This window comes from Equus asinus, chromosome 9 (genome assembly GCF_041296235.1).
Source record: "Equus asinus isolate D_3611 breed Donkey chromosome 9, EquAss-T2T_v2, whole genome shotgun sequence".
Taxonomy (NCBI): Eukaryota; Metazoa; Chordata; class Mammalia; order Perissodactyla; family Equidae; genus Equus; species Equus asinus.
Window position 1 is genome coordinate 75,874,387 of NC_091798.1, and position 19,566 is coordinate 75,893,952.

General features: G+C 40.2%; 1 protein-coding gene across 1 annotated transcript in view; it reads left to right on the top strand.

Moving 5' to 3' along the window:
• The window catches only part of ELL2 (elongation factor for RNA polymerase II 2), a 73,576-nt gene extending 64,499 nt beyond the window's left edge, over positions 1 to 9,077 (top strand). The window contains exons 10-12 of the mRNA XM_070517744.1: positions 2,673 to 2,844; positions 5,047 to 5,091; positions 5,183 to 9,077. Of these exons, the coding sequence (XP_070373845.1) occupies positions 2,673 to 2,844; positions 5,047 to 5,091; positions 5,183 to 5,299 (334 nt within the window). The 3' untranslated portion in view covers positions 5,300 to 9,077. The remainder of the gene's footprint in view (positions 1 to 2,672; positions 2,845 to 5,046; positions 5,092 to 5,182) is intronic.
• The last annotated feature ends 10,489 nt before the right edge of the window (positions 9,078 to 19,566 follow it).

Consider the following 19,566-nt stretch of genomic DNA (forward strand, 5'->3'; position numbering starts at 1 on the left):
TGTGCAAAACAGCTTGGTGTAGAATGGAAAATGGAACTGGGCTATGTGGACATTTTTCCTCTGTTAGCAGCATCTCATGGTAGACAAAGTTAAACTATACTGTTTAGCCCTCCACGTCCCATGAAATGCTCATTTCCAGAGTAGAGAACATTTTATACTTCAGATGTGTTACTTTTGCTTAACGGTAGTGTGAAAGCTATACTTATTGGGGAATGATACAGCATGAAACCATAATGCTGATTAACATCTCTTAACTAAAAGGAACCCAAGAAATCCTGCTGAGTACTCTCTCATCTAAGGTAGTGTATGGTTTTAGAGTTTGCCAGGGGTTGGGGATGGCTTTGAAAAGCAGCCGTCACCAAGTTGGCCCAGGGAGGGTCAGCTGTGGGACGGCGCCTGGCTCCACTGATGAGTGGGTCACCTCTCCAACTGCAAACCCACTTCTCCTTAAAAAGTCTTGTGGAAGGCAGCCCCCTCAAATAAACTGCACTGTCGTGCTCTCATTCTCTTGTGACGGATTTTGAATTCCTCTTTTTTATAATAGTGATGTATACTTGTTACATCTGACAAAATCCTATGGGGAGACTGAAAAATAATTCTGTTTCCCCCTGGATTCAGGGTGTTGCTGTGTTTTGCCAATCAGTTAATTCTGTATTTAAAAGCTCGTTTTCAACCTACTGATCTAAGGATGCTTGTTGCGTCTGCCTCAGTGCATTTCTGTGTGTTTGTCATGTTTCCAGCTCTTTTAAAAAATCTTGAAAATATGTAACTTATGTGATGGTTTGCTTAATTTAAGTAAAAGCAGTTTATTTTAACCAAAAATTGTCGTATATAAATACAGTAAATTTTCTAAAGATCACCAAACATACAGAACTTAAACTTAAGTTGCTTCATAAGAAAACCAAAAGGACATATTATAAAACCTTAATGATCAGCCTCTGAATAATTCATACTTAACCACAGTATTCCTAACTTTTATATAATAAGAATACTTCTGTTACTTGTGGTTGTGAATTGTCCAAACTGTTTAAAATTTCATTCCATCACTGCATTAAGAGCCAACTGTAGAACCATAACAATTTTTGTTAAAAATAGTGAATGATTTTCGTTAAAATGCCAGTATAAACAATCTTCTCTAATAGCAACACGACTGTTGGCGCATTTGGTGTTTTTCCCTAAAGAAATTATTAAATAAAATACTGAGGGTGTGGCCCCGGGTGTGATTTGGAGAAAGCAGAGTGAGTATTTCATGTAACAAATTGAACCTGAGTTTCATGATCCGTTTAGCCATTTCACTTACGTCTGCTTATCCCGAGAACCTCTTTCTCCCCTGGGCTCCCTCTGCTCTGCAGTCAGGACGCCCCGAGTCTGGAAAGGGCTGCCTCACGGCTTGGCTGGCGGTGCTCCTTTTGCAGCAAAGACTCCAGCAAGGCAGCTTACTACTGTTGTCCCAATTACAGTTGGAAAATTAAACCTCTGCACTAACTCAGAGTGAATAAAAATATTAATGCAGACAGTAAGGTTGCTCACTGCGTCACTTTCTCACATGCCAACAAGGCATCTGTGCTATCACGTTTTATATAAAACTGGTAAGGTTATCTCAAACCATTTTGGAGGGGACTGAATTCCAGGTTTTCCTGCAGTGAAGTGTGTATGTGTACCCCCAGGGGCATTCTGAAGCTTCTGCCACTTGCCTGAAATTGCTTTGAAATCTCTCATTTTTATCTCAAAAAGTCAAGGGAATTTTACATTCCGTGACAGAAGCACAGAGTGCAAAGACCCAGGCCAGGCCCTGCTGTGATCCCCGTTCCCTGATCCATAAATAATAGTAACTCTGTTTTAATATGAAAATGCTGTTTTAATTTACCACTGAATAAACTGACACTCTGGAAAATGGCCTTTACTCACCAGGTCCCTAGAAGTATTCACACCCCAAAGTAAAACAGATTTGTGGCATTTTTATTAAGCAAGTAAATTAGACCAGTACTACAGCACTGCCTTCCCATTACACATAGTATGACATTTAGGTGCTTGAAAAGAACTAAAGCAATATACCTTTTTTCTTTTTTTTTCTGCTCTCATTTTAAAAAATGATAAACAGTTTCCCCTTTGTATTTTATGTATTTGCCTAATCAGAACTGGGAGGAGAGGGATAGAGGAAACGGGCCTGAGGCATCTTGCTGTCAGCAGGTGGGAAAAGCCAAAAGACAGACTCCTCTCAGGAAGCAGCAGGTCCGGAGAGAGCGGGACTTCAGCGCTTAGTGACTGTATGACAGCCTCCTGGTTTCACATTACCAATCGAGGTCTCCATGTGACTCATAACAGATGGGTTGGCCTCTGCCGCCAGTGTGATAATTATTTTGGGTAGAGAAAGGTTTAGGGAGCCACGTGTGCGTGACTGTTTTCTTTTTACACTGTTGCACTTTAATTCTGTTGCCACCCTGTCTTTTTCACATTTACTCTCCTTCGTTGAAGCGCCTAAGCTCTCCTGTGGAATAATTTCACCTGGAAGGTCTTTGAAAAACGTGGCAGCAAACAATGGCAGAGCAGCATTCAATCCAGGGAAACATGCATGGATATAGTTTCTAAAGCTTTGGTTTAAATCTGAGACTAGTACATTATGTTTATTCTGTAGCTACTCTCCATTTCTCTTTTGCTTTTTTTCTTATTAGTAAATATATTGCTATCGTCTCCTATGAGCAACGCCAGAATTACAAGGATGACTTCAATGCGGAGTACGATGAGTACAGAGCCTTGCATGCCAGAATGGAGACTGTAGCTAGAAGATTTATCAAACTGGATGCGCAACGAAAGCGCCTTTCTCCAGGCTCAAAAGAGTATCAGGTAAACGCGTTTGTTCCTAGGTGGACTGATTTTCATATTTTACCTTCTTTCTTTCTCTGCCTTGCCCATCCCCAGGCATCCTGCTAGCCTTCAGAGCAAGTCCTCTCTCAGACTGACCACTCTTCATTTAAAATTAGCTAGGAAACTGAGTATTTGAAATAGTTCTTGAAAATAAGTAAACACAGTGAACCTGTATTTCTTGCCCGTGGAAAAAATAACTATATTTTTTATATAATATAATATGTATAAAATATGTAATATATACTTATATATTTACTATAATATGATATATAGTATATTGAGAAAAGTACCAAACACAACTAAATAGGAAAAAAATACTGAATTTGATTCATTGAAGTATTTGATTGCATTACCAACTGAACTCAGACGACAGTTCCTAGATCTAGTGCTATTTCCTAAAACTGGTATTTCAAGTAAATGTATTTTTTTTAAAAACCTCAGTCTGGCATAGAATAGAGAAGATATAGAATATAAAGGGGACTTAATACCAGAGAGGTTTGATGTTTAAGTGAAGAAAAGCTTGGTGCCTCCAGCTATTCAACAACTGACATTTGTTAACAGGTATTAATCTGTTTTTACTTCCCTATTTTAATTGGTAGTATTGCTACAGCTGATAAAGAGCAGTGGAACCTGACCTGTGTACTGAATGTTCTCATAACTCTTAGCAAAAGGAATGATAAAAGGAATCTTTCCCTCTTTATATAGGCCAGATAACTTTGTCACACTTCACAGCCATAGATGGCGCTTCCAGCCTGGCCACTACCGTTGTTCTGACAGGAACCTATGTGAGATGATGGATGGCTTTTCCCACAATGGGGAACACAGCCTGAGAGTGTCTGCGCCCTAGAGATTCATTATGTCTTCTATTAGTGGCCCTAAATCTTTTAAACAAGGTGCCTAGAGTTATAGAAGACTTTGCCAGAGGAGTTGATGTTTGTGGGTGCAAGAGGTCCGTGATTTGGTGGTTTGGGATTTTTTTCCTACATAGTTATTTACCAGTGTACTATGATTGTATTTAAACTAAACTGTAATTCCAAGGATTGCTTAGTGATCAGGAGCAGGCTCCGGAGCCCGATTCCCTGGGTTTGGTTCCCAGCTCGACTGTTTAGTACTTGTATGATGTTGGGCGAATTACTTAACTTGCCTCAAAATCTTCAGAAATCCCCATCCATAAAATGAGGTGATTATAGAGTTGTGCAGAATAAATGTAAGCATTTGGAAACTCCTTAGATCCATAGTACATCAGATTATATGGTACACAAGGGTTAGCCATTTTCCTCAGCCACCCAGTTTCCCTCCCTAGAGACAATCAAGTAGTACTGGTTTCCAGTGTATTCTTTCAGAGATCTGGGGGGGTGTGTGTGTGTGTATAAGACATATACACACAAACAAATTCACAGATATACCATATTTAAGTGAATCTGAGAGTCATCAATTTATAAGATGCACCATTGTCTTATGTTCCAGCAAGTTAAACTATGATACCTTATTATCTGATTTCATTAAAATGAGAAGAAATGTGCATCTTAGAAGTAATGAAATTCTTAGACTATAATTATTCCTTCCCCCTTTAAAGAAATGATATCAAATTATATAAATCATTCTGCACTTTGCTTTTTGTTTTGCATTATAATGTCTTTTTTAAATTATTTTTTTATTGAGGTCATATTGGCTTTTAACATTATTATAAATTTCAGGTGTATATTATTATATTTCAGTTTCTGTATAGATTGCATCGGGTTCACCACAAATAGTCTAGTTTTTATCTGATCACTTTGCTTTTTTCACTATATAATGCATCTTAGAGGATTTTTTATATAAGTTCATAAAGCACTTCCTCCTTTTCTAATGGTTTCTTAGTATTCCTTTCTGTGGTTTGATGGACATTTAGATTTTGTTTACTGTCTTTTGCCTTACAAACAGTGCTGTAGCAAGTAACCTTGTACACGCGTCATTTCACTCGGGCACAAGTAAATCTGAAAGAGAAGTGTAAGTGCTGAGTCAGTTTTCCATCTTCTATTTTGATAGCAGTTGCAAAATTGCCTTCCTTAAAGATCGTACCAATTTACATTCCCATCGTCAATATTTCCCACACCCTTGCCGAATGTGTGTATTAGCTGTTTATATTGCCAAAAAAAAAAACAGTTGTTCTCTTCTGATTTCTAATTTTCAATTTTCTAGAATGTTCATGAAGAAGTCTTACAAGAATATCAGAAGATCAAGCAGGTAGTTATCATCACTGTTGGTTTTCTGACCCGTAGTTGGGAAGTTTTATAAATTCTTCAACCTAATTCCTCACTATTTTTTTCATCCACAGTCTAGTCCCAATTACCATGAAGAAAAATACAGATGCGAGTATCTTCATAACAAGCTGGCTCACATCAAAAGACTAATAGGTGAATTTGACCAACAGCAAGCAGAGTCATGGCACTAGAGCCCTGCTTGGACCAGAAGATGTGAATAAACTTAAGCTTATTTATTTAAAATCCCAAATGAGTTGCTCTAAGATTCTAAAAAAATGAAACTTTGCCTGTTGAAAGTTTCAGTATTAGTAAACTTGAGTTGCTTTCTTTTTTTCCATTTTACTTTGCTTCCCTGCATTTTTGAAGCTGCTTTTTTCCCTCAAGACTTGTGTTTGTCAATAGAAATAACTATTTTTTAGATATTGGGGATCCAGTGTCTATACTTCAAATCAATTTTTCTTTTCCTTAAAAACTTGTGTTTGTCATTAGAAATGATTTTTTTAGATATTGGGGATCCAGTGTCCACACCTCAAAGTTATGTGTGTTTAAAAAAAAAAACAGTAATGTGCAAGGTGAAATGCTTTTGGATAAACATAAGCCTATTTTCTGACCTTTCTTAATGCAAACTCTTTGCCTTAAATGGTAGAATATTTAGAAATTTGCACAAAATACAAAAAAAATTTAAAACATTGTTTTGGAGGGTTAAGAAATAGAAAGGTGTATGAGCCCGTGTATGTGTGTAGATATACATACGTGTATGTATATACAGGCTGACTTGATCTAGAACAGTAAATCCGCCCTGCAAGTTAACCCCCCATTGCAATGGTTGCCTTAAGGTGTTTGCTAGTTGTGTACATAGTGTGGTTAATCATTAGCTACACTGCTTCCCAATTGAGTACAGCAGTGGGAAGCACACTGTGGCCTACCAGCGTCTGAACGCGTGTGCTCGACCTGTCTGTGTGCAGAGGTGGTGTGGATGTGAGCGTGCATGAAGGAAAAAAAGCTGCTACTCTCCGTAGGCCAAACGCTCAGGTTCAACAACTGACGAGTGTTACTGTAGGTTTTTTGTTTGTTTGTTTTTTCTGTCAAATTGCTACTTCTATCGTGGAAGACAAAAGCATTTCCATTTCAACAGTTTGTCAGCTTTATTAATGTTGGGCGAAATCGATATGTTTTGAAAATGAAACAGATCTATAGTTTTGGGACAAAATTATAAAATTAAATGTGTAGGTAAACCTATTTATATTCTGCTATAAAGTATTTTTTGAAGAGAGATATGCAAAGAAGCTATTACCTACATGAAATGTATATTTAAAGATTTTTTTTTTCATCCTGGATGCCAGGAATATAAAAAAGAGCAGATATATTTAACCATAACATACTGTGATTCATCAAACAGCACAAACTTTCATTTCATGGAGTTTATCTGTTGACGTTGGTTTAAACTATCACTTGTTTTATCATGTGGGAACATAAGTTATGTGGTCAAAATATAAGGATTTTGAACTAATGTTGATTCAAGTTGTGTTGTCTTATCGTATTGTCGTTTCAAAGTGCTGCCAGTTGAAAAGGGAAGCATTATGTTTACAAATCTGTTTTGAAATGTTTGCCAAAATTTTGGTAGTATCTTTAATAAAGATGTTTGTCTCCAGCATCCAAAAAAAATAAATAAATAACTTTGTTGTTTATCGTTGTAAACCAGAAAATGTTGGTGTCTAGAAAACCTGAGAGAGCATGTAGATGAACTTTTCTCTTTGGAGTTCTTCTAAAACATTAACTGGAAAGTAGATAATAAAGTAAAAGTGTACAAACTATACAAAGAATGCAACAAGACCCTGTGCGCTATAACTCTGTAACATTACTGCGGAAATTTGATTTCGGTGTAGTATGGACCTCCTAGGGAATTGGATTTCTTTTAGCATTGAGATCCCTGGTGCTCTTCCTTTTACCTCAGAATTGGTACAATCATTTTTAAATGTTCATTGATTTCAAACTTTCAGTTGAAAAAACATAGGAAAGGAAACCTAATTGGGGATAAATTTGATCCTCATTTTATGGTGGAGTCTCCTGAGGGATTTGTCTGTAGGTAATGACCTCATTGGTGTCATTTCTTGGACATCTTGGCCTTTTAATCAAAGATTGTGTGCTGCTATTTGCTAGGAGCAGTGTTTCTCAAAAGCAAAGTGCTTGGACCACTTCCATCGCCCGAATTAGAATCACTGGGTATAGGGCCCATGTATCTGCATTTTCATACGTATCCTCCAGGTGACTTTTGCAAGCTAAAATGGGAGAACCATTGGCTTGGATGTAGCACTAAATCTTTAGGTTTCTAAATCTCCAAGTCTTGAACTGAAGTTCAACTACCAGCTTTTTTAAAAACCTGTCCCTATCAGCAGGCGCAAATCACTTTTCCCCTCTACATGATGTGAGGCACCCTCTCAATTGTTTCACTGCCAACTCTTATTTCAGAACTTGTTTACAAACAAGCCTTTCAGTTGGTTAATTGTCAGTCCTTGGAGCTCCTACCCACCTACATCAGCACATCTTCTGGTTTACAAATAGGGTAAAATGGAAGCTGGAGATGCTTTATGAAAATCCAGCATTGCACACCCATACACTTGACCACTTACCTATAAAAGCCTTAATTTAGATGTTTGTTGTGTACAGTGGGCAGATCTTGCAAAATGTCTATCAGTCACAAATTTGGGAGTCATAAATCTCTGAATCTGCTATTACCTGCAGCTGCGTCCCTTTTGAAGCTGGGCATGAGCCTATTAAAATATTTATAATCATTCTTTATCTCCTACTGTAAGATTTTTAGATTCTCTCAAATAATTGCTGCAGGAATGGGTGGCCACTTAGTATCAGTTACTGTGGTGGAAGAATTTATTTAGGTTTTTTTTTTTTGAGATAGAGAAACAGTAAAAGTATAAAACAGCATTGTCAGGATGAGAGAATGAGTTGTGTTATTTTTCCATCACATTTCATCTAAAATAATTTGAAGCATTCTTGAAGATTTTTACCAACACCCATAAGTTAACTCCAGATTGCACGAACAGCTGATTTAATACAAACCAAAAAGAACATTAACTAGATGTGGTTTTGTTTTTTATGTGGGGATTTCATTTCCTATCTCGTTGGTTATTTATTTCCCTTGGAATAATTCAGAGGGGTTAACTTCAGCTCTGAGTAGTCATAGATGTTCAGTACTTGCTCTCCAAAAAGTAATTGGTGTAGTCAGTTTATATCATTGCTCTATGCATTGACTGTAAAAATTCAGTATTAATTTTCCTTCATCTCTGATTGATCTTTTAACCTTTATAGGAATTTTCTTTTCCCTTAAAGTATTTCACCTTATTATGCAAACCAAACACATACTTGCATGTTGGAAGCAAGATGTTGAAATGAGGTTTAGACACCACTGGTCCATCAGTTCCGACACTGCTTGGTTGCCTTACCCCTTCCATTAGTACAGTCTTTGCTTCTGGAACTTGGCTGAAACTCTTTAGCCAGGTCATTGTCTTTCTGGCAGTGTGAGTGTTGAGCCCATATGCTTGGTATATGCCTTTACTACTTTTGAAGTTCTTACAGTTTATTACTTGCCTAAGTGTTAACTAAATCCTTTTCTTACGTGTACTGGACGGGGGAAAAACTATAGCCGGCACTTGGAGAGGAACTTTTTGGGAAAGGATATTAACTGACACTACTAAACGAAGGCAACAGAAGATGTTATCAATGTACTTTGTAACCTGAAAACTGAGCAAGGCTGTGAGGCTCATTTCAAAATATTTTGAAGTGTTAAAAATATATCTATATTTACGCTGTTTCTCAGTTGTTCCACCCCAAACATGTCAGGGTTCTCAAAGGTAAAATGTCACCGGGAGTTCTCAGTTGTTAAGAGCTCAGCAGCTGTGGTGGCCCCTGTTGTTCGACAACAATTTCAGTTCAATAAAAATGTTAACTTTGCAATTCTGGTACTTGTTTTTCCTTGTCTCATTTCAAGGCTCTTAACTTTGTCTTAAAAAAAAAAGAGAAAAACCCTGCAAGAAAGTGCTCTCTGGTGCCCTCATGTAAGACATCCTCCTGGGATAGAGAGGTTATCGCTGGTGACTCTAGAAAGCGAGAGCAGCGTACTTGCTCCGGGACCTGCCTGTGTTATAAGGACGTCTCCTCTAGAGGTGACATCTACTAGGGGGATAATAATCACAATTACCATCTATTGAGGGTTTCCTCTGGGTTACACCCTTTTTGCATGCCTTGTCCTGTTTCTCCTCACCACAAACCTGTTATCCCCATTTTATAGGTGAGTAAACTGAGGCTTAGAGAAATTAAGGAGCTTGCCCATCACACAGCTAGTGAACGGTGGAGCCTCAGAAGCCTGGCCCCAGTGTCTGTTCCTAACCACTTCTCCATACCACCCCTCATTTGTTGGGACCTATTTAGGGTTAGTGTAATCTTCACAAATTCCAGTAATACCACACAGGCTGACAAATGCTTTTGATTCAAAGGAGCCTAGAATCTGGGGGTCAGGGTGATGTCTAGTGGATTATTCTCAGCGAGTTTATTTTGTCAGAAATGATAAACTCGGAGGCCAAAGTACTTTTTGAGAAAAGCTATGTGTGCAGTTTGAAGGAGATTGGGGCAGTGCAGGTGGAGATAGGAGGCAGGGGTGCGCTCTTAGAATCTTGCTGTCTTCATATTAAAAGGCTGCCTCAGGAACAGACTCCAGCTGTAGAGGGTATCCCTCTGAATTAGACATCAGGACATTCTCTTAGCTGGATCCTTAACCTCCAGTTTCTACAAGTTTTCTGTAGGAACAATGGAGGAGGAAAGGAAGAAAGCCTCAATTAAGCATTGGTACTAAAACCTAGAATGATCAGTGCCAACAATGATTCTGGGGAGGTTTACGAGGAGTCTCAAGGATGAATGAGGTTCCTAATGTTATAATTGTGTCAGTAGCCCTCCCCTGCCACCCCCAGACATTTGACATTGTTCTTGTCTTTTACCTTAACTCCTTTCCTCAGCTGTAAATTGGAAATATTCCTTCTTACTGGGGTTTGGAAGAGGTTTAATTACTGTTTGTAAAGCTCTTTGTAGTTCATGAAAAACAGGTGTCTAAATTAACGGATTAGCTGCTGAAGGCAGTAGCGAGAATTGGAGCATTATTTTCCAGGTGAGAAGGAGTCCATTTTGACTGATTGCAAAGGGGCCAAAGGCAGAGAGAGGCATGAGGTTTCAAGGTGGGGTGTTTGGGGTTTGTTTTACTGAATGCTGGACCCACATGTACCTGCTCCACTGGTTTTACCTTTCGAGACGAGACCGGAGGCTGTCAGTGGCAGTAGGTGGCTCTGATATTTTTATGATACTTAATTCTCAAGTTGGGGTCAGATGATTCTGCTGTGTGTGATGGTGATGTGTCATTTTCAACTCCTGCTTGCTTAATTCAACTGGCCAGCCAGGCTGGTTTGTCTTACTGTGATTAGATACTTGGTACTGTAAGGGCATTTCTAGATGGATGATAAGAATTCCCCATCTGGGTCTATGAGATGTGGGAGACTGCTTCCTAAAGATGAGCCCACAAAGCTAGCCACCATATTTAAGTTCTAAAGCTGCGGTTTCTAAAGGAATGGCCAACTGCCTTTCTCTACTTCATGGATTCCAGCGGGCTTACAAAATTCCACTGTGGTGTAGATGGGCAACATGATCTACCTTGCCAGTCTCCTCCTGTTGCTCCTCCTATCTCAAGGCCTTTCTTGTCTCCTTGGTGGCATTTATCACAATTATAACCAAATGCTAATTGTATTATTAAATAAGTTCCATGAGAGACTGTCTTGTTCACTAGGGTGTCCCCAGCTCCTAGCCTAGTGCCTGGCATATAGAAGGTACTCAAAAATAATTTATTGCAAGGTTGAATGAAGCAGACCATTCATACGTGTTTAAAATTCATGTGGCCAGAGGATTTGGATTACTCAGAGGTCCACTGTATCATTCAGGTTTGTGTGCTTTGCCACTTCATCTTCCCAAGGTCATGATTTAGGAATTAGTTACCTATGGCAGACTGACTTGACTTTACTGACTAATCCCTTTGCCATGATTAACTAACTAGACACCTTCAAAGGGGACATCTCTTTGCAACATTGGCATTCACCCCTCTAGTCACCTCTGGGATATGAGCATCTATATTGGTCTGTAATGGTTTGGAATATAAAATGAAATGGTTTAAAAAGTTATTTTTTTATCATAACTGACAGTTTCTGATTTCATTTCCTAAGGTATTTTTTCAGTAGCTTTTTTCTCACTTCTCAAGGACATGGTAGAGGACAGCAGTCTAAAGACAGTGTTGTATATCAGTTTTGCATCTTCATTAAAGCATCTCTATGGGACTCCATGTTCCTTTCTTTAAATTCGACATGTGCTTTTATCGACATTTATTTTCTGCCCAGCACCTCTGTAACCTTCCAAACCATAGACATTTTGACAATAATCAAAGGACTTTGTGATTCTCGTAATGATTGAGCTAGCAGAGCCCATCGACAGCATCCAGAACAAATGCCTTCATTTCATAGATGATGAAATGAAGATGTTTAAATGCTAGCCCACAGCAGAGCAGGATTGAGACCCCAAGAGCTTACACACTCTTCCTGGGGGCGGGGGGGGGGGGGGGCGGCTGAGAACATCCTACCAGCCACTGCTGGAAGAGGGTACAAAGACAGAGAGTGGCCAAATGCCAAACAAGATGTGCCAAACACAAGTGGTTTAGAGCACAGAGTCAAGCCAGACAGCCTGGCTTGGAGTCCTATCCTGCCCTCAAAAGTTACAGCAGTGGGCAAGTTTATAAAATCCTATAGCCTCAGTTTCCCACCTTGCATGGGACAGTACCTACCTCGGAGGGTTGTTGTGATAACCTATATGTAGAGTGGTGCATGGCCCTAGTAAGTTTTCTATATGTAATTTTGTTGTTTATTTTCTAATTATTTCTTTCCATCTTTTATTTCTTTTGTGGCAATATACCAGACAAACAGGCAGCCAGCGAGAACTGAAAACCCTTTTGGGTTAATTTAGATTTTTGCATAATAGTGATGGAGCTCCTATGGGAGATAGACACAACCCAGAACATTTTAAAGTCTCTGTTCCCAGTTTCTCTATGAAATAAATTTTCTGTGTGAATCTTTTCAGGTACCACATTAACTTCCTAACATCATGGCTACCAGTAACTTAGGTATAGTGCTGATGCATTTGTTCCAAACTTGAGCTTAGCTTTTCATATTCGATTAATTCTCTTTTCCAGTTGTCTTCATAGTGGAGAGTTTTTAAAAAGCCTTGTTGTCTGTAAGCTTAAGTGCTTCTTGCCACCTAGTTACTAGGAGGGGTTGTCACGGTTCATTTCAGGTAAGATGTTTTGGGGAAAAGTCTGCTATGAAAATAACTCTCTCTTGCACCTGTAAGCTTTTCCTTCTCTCAAGGATAGAGTTTATTTAAGTCAGCCTTGCCAAAGGAGTGCCAAGAGGGTCTCCAGGGGTCTCATGGCCACCTGAGCTACAGAACTCTGCAGCTGAGAACAGCTGTAAGGAGGCACTGGGGAGTGTTGGCAAAGCTGCCTCCTATCTACCCTCACACTCCCTTCCCCTCTCTCTGCCCCTGTTGACAAGTCTTTATTGCTGTGGTAGCCAATTATCACCAGCCCACCTGCTCCTCCCTTCTTTTAACTCACTATTCTCACCTGAATGAATTATGATGGCTCCTCCTGTGAAGGTGCACATCTTATATTTTTCCTGTCTCTTTGATTAAAGATGACTTGGCTTATAGGTAGTGAGATGACTGGGTCAGAACCAGGAACCTGCAAGCAAGACATAAGAAGTTTGAGAAGTAAAGTTGAAAATGCTTTGTGATGTAGAGACTAAAGAATGGAACACAGAGTCCTACACTTGGCTCTGAGTCCTCCTGAGATTTACCAACCTCTGACCCGGGGCTATTTGCCTAAACCCCTGGATCTTCCTTTCATCATCTCTGGTAAATTAGGATGATACCTACATACCATGGTTATGTGAGGATTAAATAGAGATTGTTGCATTCAACCACAGGGAGTGGGTGGGGCAATCATAAAGCCAGGGCCCGCTATTTGTTCTTGTGTGTGCCCCTGCAAACCAACTGTAGTGGCTGCCCTCAGCGATGATGTCTTTGGCACGTCTCATAATTCCTCCAGGACAGCTACTCCTAGATGATAAGTCCTGAGGTCACTTTTAGCACAGGTCTCATTTCAGCAACTAGTAAGTCTAGTCTCGTATAATAGCCAAAACTCTGAAATACATTTAAAATTAAAACTTCTCCCCTCTTTCAGCTTAGGCCTGCTTTAGGCTAGAAGCCAAGTGCTTCTTGCCATTCTCCCTCCTCCTCCCACCCCTCAGCATCCCCCAGGGTCGAAGGAGCAGAAGGTAGGGAGGAGAAATAAGGGGCAGGAGAGGTCTTATTTCCCAGCACCTCTGAAATCTGGCCTTGGCTTCCTCTGGGCATTGTCAGAGCCCGTGCTGGGCGCCTTGGACAGTGCCCTGCTGAGCTGCTCTGGCCTCTCGGGATGTTGCAGGCCTCTCCTTTGGCCAGCCCTCCAATAGCACACCCCCCACCTCTTCAGGCAGGAAGCTAGTAGCTTAAGGCCCCTTTCTAAAGGACTATGCCAACATGCCATCTAGAGGTGTTATATCTGGTCTCTCATCCGCCCTCCAACCCCAGCCATTAACAGAAATGAGCACTTTGGGCCTGCTACCTGTGAGAGTGTAGTGACTTCCTAAATGCCTCCTCAACTCTGTTGTAGGGGTTTTTTTTTCCTCAGGCATGAATCAGATACCAACCCTCTGTGTCCCCCAAGCTTGAGGAGTCACAAATCAGGTTTTCTTTTCTTTAAAAAAAAAAATTTTATTCAGGTATGATTGACATGTAAAAAGCTGTACATATTTAATGTATACAATTTAATAAATTTGTTGATAAGTATATATCCATGAAACCATCACCACCATCAAGGCCACAAATATATCCATCACCTCCCAAGGTTTTCCTCTTGCCTCTTTATTATTTGTGTGCATGTGTGATAAGAATACTTAAGATCTACCCTATTAGCAAATTTTAAGTATGCAATACAATATTGTTAGCTATAGGCACCATGCTGTATTATGCATCTCCAGAACTTACTCATCCTGCATAACTACATTGTACCCTTTGATCATCATCTCCCCATGTCCCCTTCCCCAGCCCCTGGGGCTCACCATTCTACCCTGCTTCTATGAGTCTATTTTAGATTCCACACAAGTGAGAAAATACAGTATTTGTCGTTCCCTGGCTTATTTCATTTAGCATAATATCCTCCGGGTCTATTCATGTTGCAAATGGCAGGATTTCTTTTTTAGGCTGAATAATAGCCCGTTGTGTATCTATATACCACATTTTCTCGAGCCATTCATCCATCAGTGGACATCTAGGTTGTTTCCATATTTTGGCTATTGTGAATAGTTTTGCAGTGAACATGGGAGTGCAGTATTCAGAAGTGGCCTTGCTGGGTCATATGGTAGTTCTATTTATGATTTTTTAAGGAACTCCCATACTGTTTCCCATGGTGGCTGCACCAGTTTACATTTCCACCAACAGTGCACCCGTTTCCATTTTCTTCACATCCTCACCGACATCTCAGTGGTCTTCATGAAGCCCCTCCCATTCGCCTGTGGTAAGGGGAAGCACACTCTCAACTCTCTTGAAACACTCCTCTGCAAGTCCTGCGTGTGTGGTCTGGCATCTTGCTTTACATCGTAGGGGTAGACAGCATCTATTGTCTTGTGACTCTAACTAAAGCTGTCAGAAAGAGTTGTGTGTTCAACCCTGTTATATATGTTTGTGAATTTTCAGTGCTAGCATCTGTGCATTGATCCAACAATATTTATGTGCACCCAGACATTGTGCTGGGTGGTGAGAATACACCGTTGAACAAGGCAAATGCGAATTACACAAATTATTTGATTCCAATTGTGGTGAATGCTGCAAAATAAAATGGTAGCCATGAGACTGAATAAGGGGACATACGACAGTAAGGGAACAGGGCAAGGCTTCCCTGGGAAAGTGGCATGGAAGCTGATATTTGACGGATGAGTAGGAGTTGGATGAGACAAGAATGTACCAGAAAAAGAACATGTTGGAGAGGCCATGGGAAGAAGGCCTTTAGCTCTCACTGCATGTTTATCCAAATCACTTTTCATTAACAAAAGCCACTTAGGATCTTCCTTTTTTGTTGTTGAACTTCTTCGCTCCATTGCTCCTTTACCCTTACAAAGCATTCTGGGGAGACGAAGCCCAGACATGATTCCCTCCTGGGCTCCAGGCACTTCAGGTAATTATTGCCTTATCAGAGGCGTTTCAGTACTTGAGCTTGTTATCTGGTGGCCTTCTCATGTTGCTAATAAGTTCCGAGGAAAGTTTCCAAAATAGAGAGGTATCGGTTTAGTGGCCTGTGGCTCAAACAGTCTGTGAGCTTTCACGTGGAAAACCTGAGCTGGGGAGGAACAGTGACTGCTTTTCCCAGGAATTGGCGAGCCCGCCATCTTCTCTGAGGTCTGGTGCAGAATGAGTGCACAGAAAGCCAAGATTGGCAGGTGCCCTCCACTGGCAAAGGTTTCTGGAGTTATAGCAAGAAGTCTTGGCCACAGTGATAGAGCCCTATCAGAGGCTGTTTCCCTAAGAAAAAAAGAAAGAACATCTGTACTATTAAAGCTGCTGACCAGTTCTCTCCCGTCAGCAGCCAGGCAAACCACCTGTGTGGTGTGACTCTAAACAAGGTAATTGGTGGACAAGCAGGAAACTGAAACAAGAAGGGAGGGAGAAAGATGCCCAAAGGTCAGAGAAGCTGAAAAGAGCACTTCTGGGCAAATGAGCACAAGCAGGCAAGTGAAGTGGATATTTTTGTATAGACCACTTTACAACCCACAATGCTTTGGGCCTTTTCCAAGCATTTTCGCCGACGTGCTCAAGCGAGCCGCGCTTTAAACCCTTTTTAGCATGAGGTGGGACATCCCACCAGAATCAGGCCCAGAGGGATCACATGATATCAGCACTAGGACAAGAAGACAAATCTCGAAGCTCTGCTGTACCTGGCTTTCTGCCAGCCTGCCTCAGGAGCCTGCCCTCTCAGACTTGGTGCTGATCCCCAAGATGCACCTGGTACCTGAGGGACCAGCAAGGTCTCCTCACAGCCCACTCATGTTCTGCCTCCTTGAAATTTAGTTTTTCCTCTAAGAATGTTGAAATAAACCCCTATTTACAGGAGGTAAAATTTCTATTCCCCGCCTGTGCTCTCTGGGCCAGGTGTTCCTCACTGCCCTGGCTTCTTCAACCGGGTAAACACCTCCATTGGCTATAAAAATGCCTCCCTTTCTGCCAGCACCACACTTGAGTGTGGCCAATCCACGGATCACTGACGGCCTTCCCAGGCTCCCATCCACCATTGGAGCCGCTCCCTCCTTTTGTATTCTGCCCGGAGGTGGGATGCGCTCCATCACAACCAGACTGAGCTTCCACCTAGCAGTGGGAACAGAATCTTAAAGGACGCTCCTAAGCGAATCATTTTCACCAGATTATCTTTATATAACTACCTGACCATGACTGTTATGGTCATCCAAAATTAGTTTGTTCTCAGTCTTTTTCTTAATCTGTTGTTAAAAAAAAAGTCATTTCTGCTCTTTGCAAAAATTTCAAATATTACATAGTAAATAAAATAAAAAGCAGAAGCCCCCTGTTCTCACTCACCTACCTCAGGCTCCAGAGGTAGCCACTCACAGTGCACACTTTCCTCTTTTGTTCAAACAGGATATCAAACTATAGATCTGCAACTTAATTTTTTACTTAACAACATTGCTTAAACATCATTCAATGTTAGTCCCTGTTGACTTATTTCATTCTTTTTAACAGCTGTATGATATTACATTCCTTATATCATGCTTTCATAATTTAACCACTCCTGATTAAGATTCATTTTATTCCTAATAATGAAGAACTGAAATCATCACCAACAATAGTCAGATAAATTTTTTTTTTTTTAAGATTGGCACCTAGGCTAACAACTGTTACCAATCTTCCTTTTTTTTTTTAAGGATTGGCACCTGGGCTAACAACTGTTGCCAATCTTTTTGTTTTCTGCTTTATTTCCCAACACCCACCACCCCCCCTGCCCCCCCCCCCCGACATAGTCGTATATCTTAGTTGCAGGTCCTTCTAGTTGTGGGATGTGGGACGCCGCCTCAACATGGCCTGACGAGCGGTGCCATGTCCGCACCCAGGATCTGAACCCTGGGCCGCTGCAGCGGAGCACGCGAACTTAACCACTCGGCCACGGAGCCGGCCCCAATTCTCTTTTTTAACTAAATGGTTTAACATTTTAGTCACTATCCCTGCTGACAATCTCTGCCTTACCTTGCCTTATTCACCAAATCCTCTTAAAGCCTGGAAAAACCATAAAAATTTAAAGACTGTTGAGAGGATGTTCAGAAATCACTTACAAATGCAAAAATTTAAAGTACATCAATTTCTAGAAGCGATCAAGTACGTTTTGTTTCTTGAATTCAACAACCTTTTGTGGTATGGCTCCATGCTGTGAATAAGGAGAGAAGAAAAAAAAGCTAATTTCCCTACTGACAATTTTGGACTATTAGATTATATATTTATATGTTTAGGACTTACAATAGTTATGCATTCTGCTCTTTGACCATAATTTTGCATGCATTTGGTTTAGTTCTATATTTAAATGGACTCAAGATTCTACCTCAGTCCTTTGACACTAAGCCTTCCCCTTTCTTAAGACTTTATTTTGATTCATCTCATAGTTAACCAGATTTTATTGTCCACTTTTTTCTCTCATTGAATATCTCTGTTGAGAAATCTGAGGTCAACCTGCTCTTTTCCTCCTTTCAGGAAACTTGCTTTTTCTGCCTAGATGCCCATGGATTTCTTATATTGTCCTTAAAGTTCAGTAACGACTTACTATCTTCCTTCACGTTGATTATTCTGTTATCAGGGGTGTTTTTCCCCCAAAGTCTCTTTCAGTCTACAGAATTGGATCATACTTTATTTCACTGGAGTTTTCTTTAATTTTATTTTTGCATTTTTACTTCCTGTTCCATTTGTTCTGTTCTCTACTTCAGGGACACTGTTATCCCACATGCTGACCGTCTGTTGGCTGTCTTTAATATTAATAGTCGTCATCTTCTCTCTGCTTAATTTCATTTATTTGGGGGTTTTTTCCCCCTGAAAATGCTATTTTATTCTCTTTAGTCTGACATCTGCATCACTGAATATGTTTTCAACAATGTTTGTTCTAATATGACTTTCAATGATGGTTTTATTATCCTCAGTTTCTTTCATCACTCAGCTTACTTTATCTTCTTTTGCCCATTTTTCTTTGAGCTCTTCATTTTACAATTATTTTCACAAAGGCCTTGTTGACTTTTTTAATTTCTTTGAAAGTATAGATAAATATGCATCTGAAATTTTTTGGTTTGCTGGAATAATTCTTCCTAAGAGTATTATTTTTCATCTGCCTTTTGATTGTTGAGTCTCTTTCCTCTGTTCCCATTTTTTGTTTTTACTTGCTTTTAATGTTATTAATATGCCTAAGTCTACATGAAAACAGGGACTCTGCTCTGGAGGGAAGGCAGTTCTCTCCTGGCTTATACTATCTGTTTACAAATTATGGAGAGGAGTCAGGGGGAAAGCTGGGACAGCTAAAGCTTCACGTTGGGTCTGACTGCTCACAATAGTCTTTAGCCATATCTGCCGTATTCTCTGACCTCTTGAGTGAGTGGATCGCCAAGCAGGATGTCAGTAAGGATCATGGTGGGTACTCCCAGCTCTCTCATCTTTTGTTTGATTATTTATGTTCATCTGTAGCTGCTTGTTTGAATCTGATCAATCACTGCAAGGCTGGTTGCCATTACCACTTTTTTATCCACCTTGCCTCGCCTCCTAATTTGGAATTCTATTTTGGAAAGAATAAATATGTGTTGCCCAATAACCTCCCTCCATCTGTCTGACCATCCTCTCTTCTCTGCAGTGTAGACCAAATCCCCAGAGGGGTGTTCTGCCTTTCTCCTGTGTTCCATCCACACCCTCAGTCCTTGCTCTGAGGAAAAGAACTTCACCTGGGCCCCTTATATCACTTACTTTCAGAGAAATCTGAATCCTAATTGGAACCCAGAAGGTGCGTTTCAACTCTCTACAGCCTCCCTTGCCCAGTCCAGATTCACCATATTTGGTGAATAATGTAATTTGAGAGTTTAGCTATTTCCTGCTTTCATTGCAGATGGACTTTTCTTATCAAAATTTCATTCATTTTAATTTCATGCGTTTTGAGGGTTTCATGGAATGGGTAAAGAAAACAACTTTCACCACCATCTTTTAGCTAGATCATTTTTTTTCAAACTCTCTAATT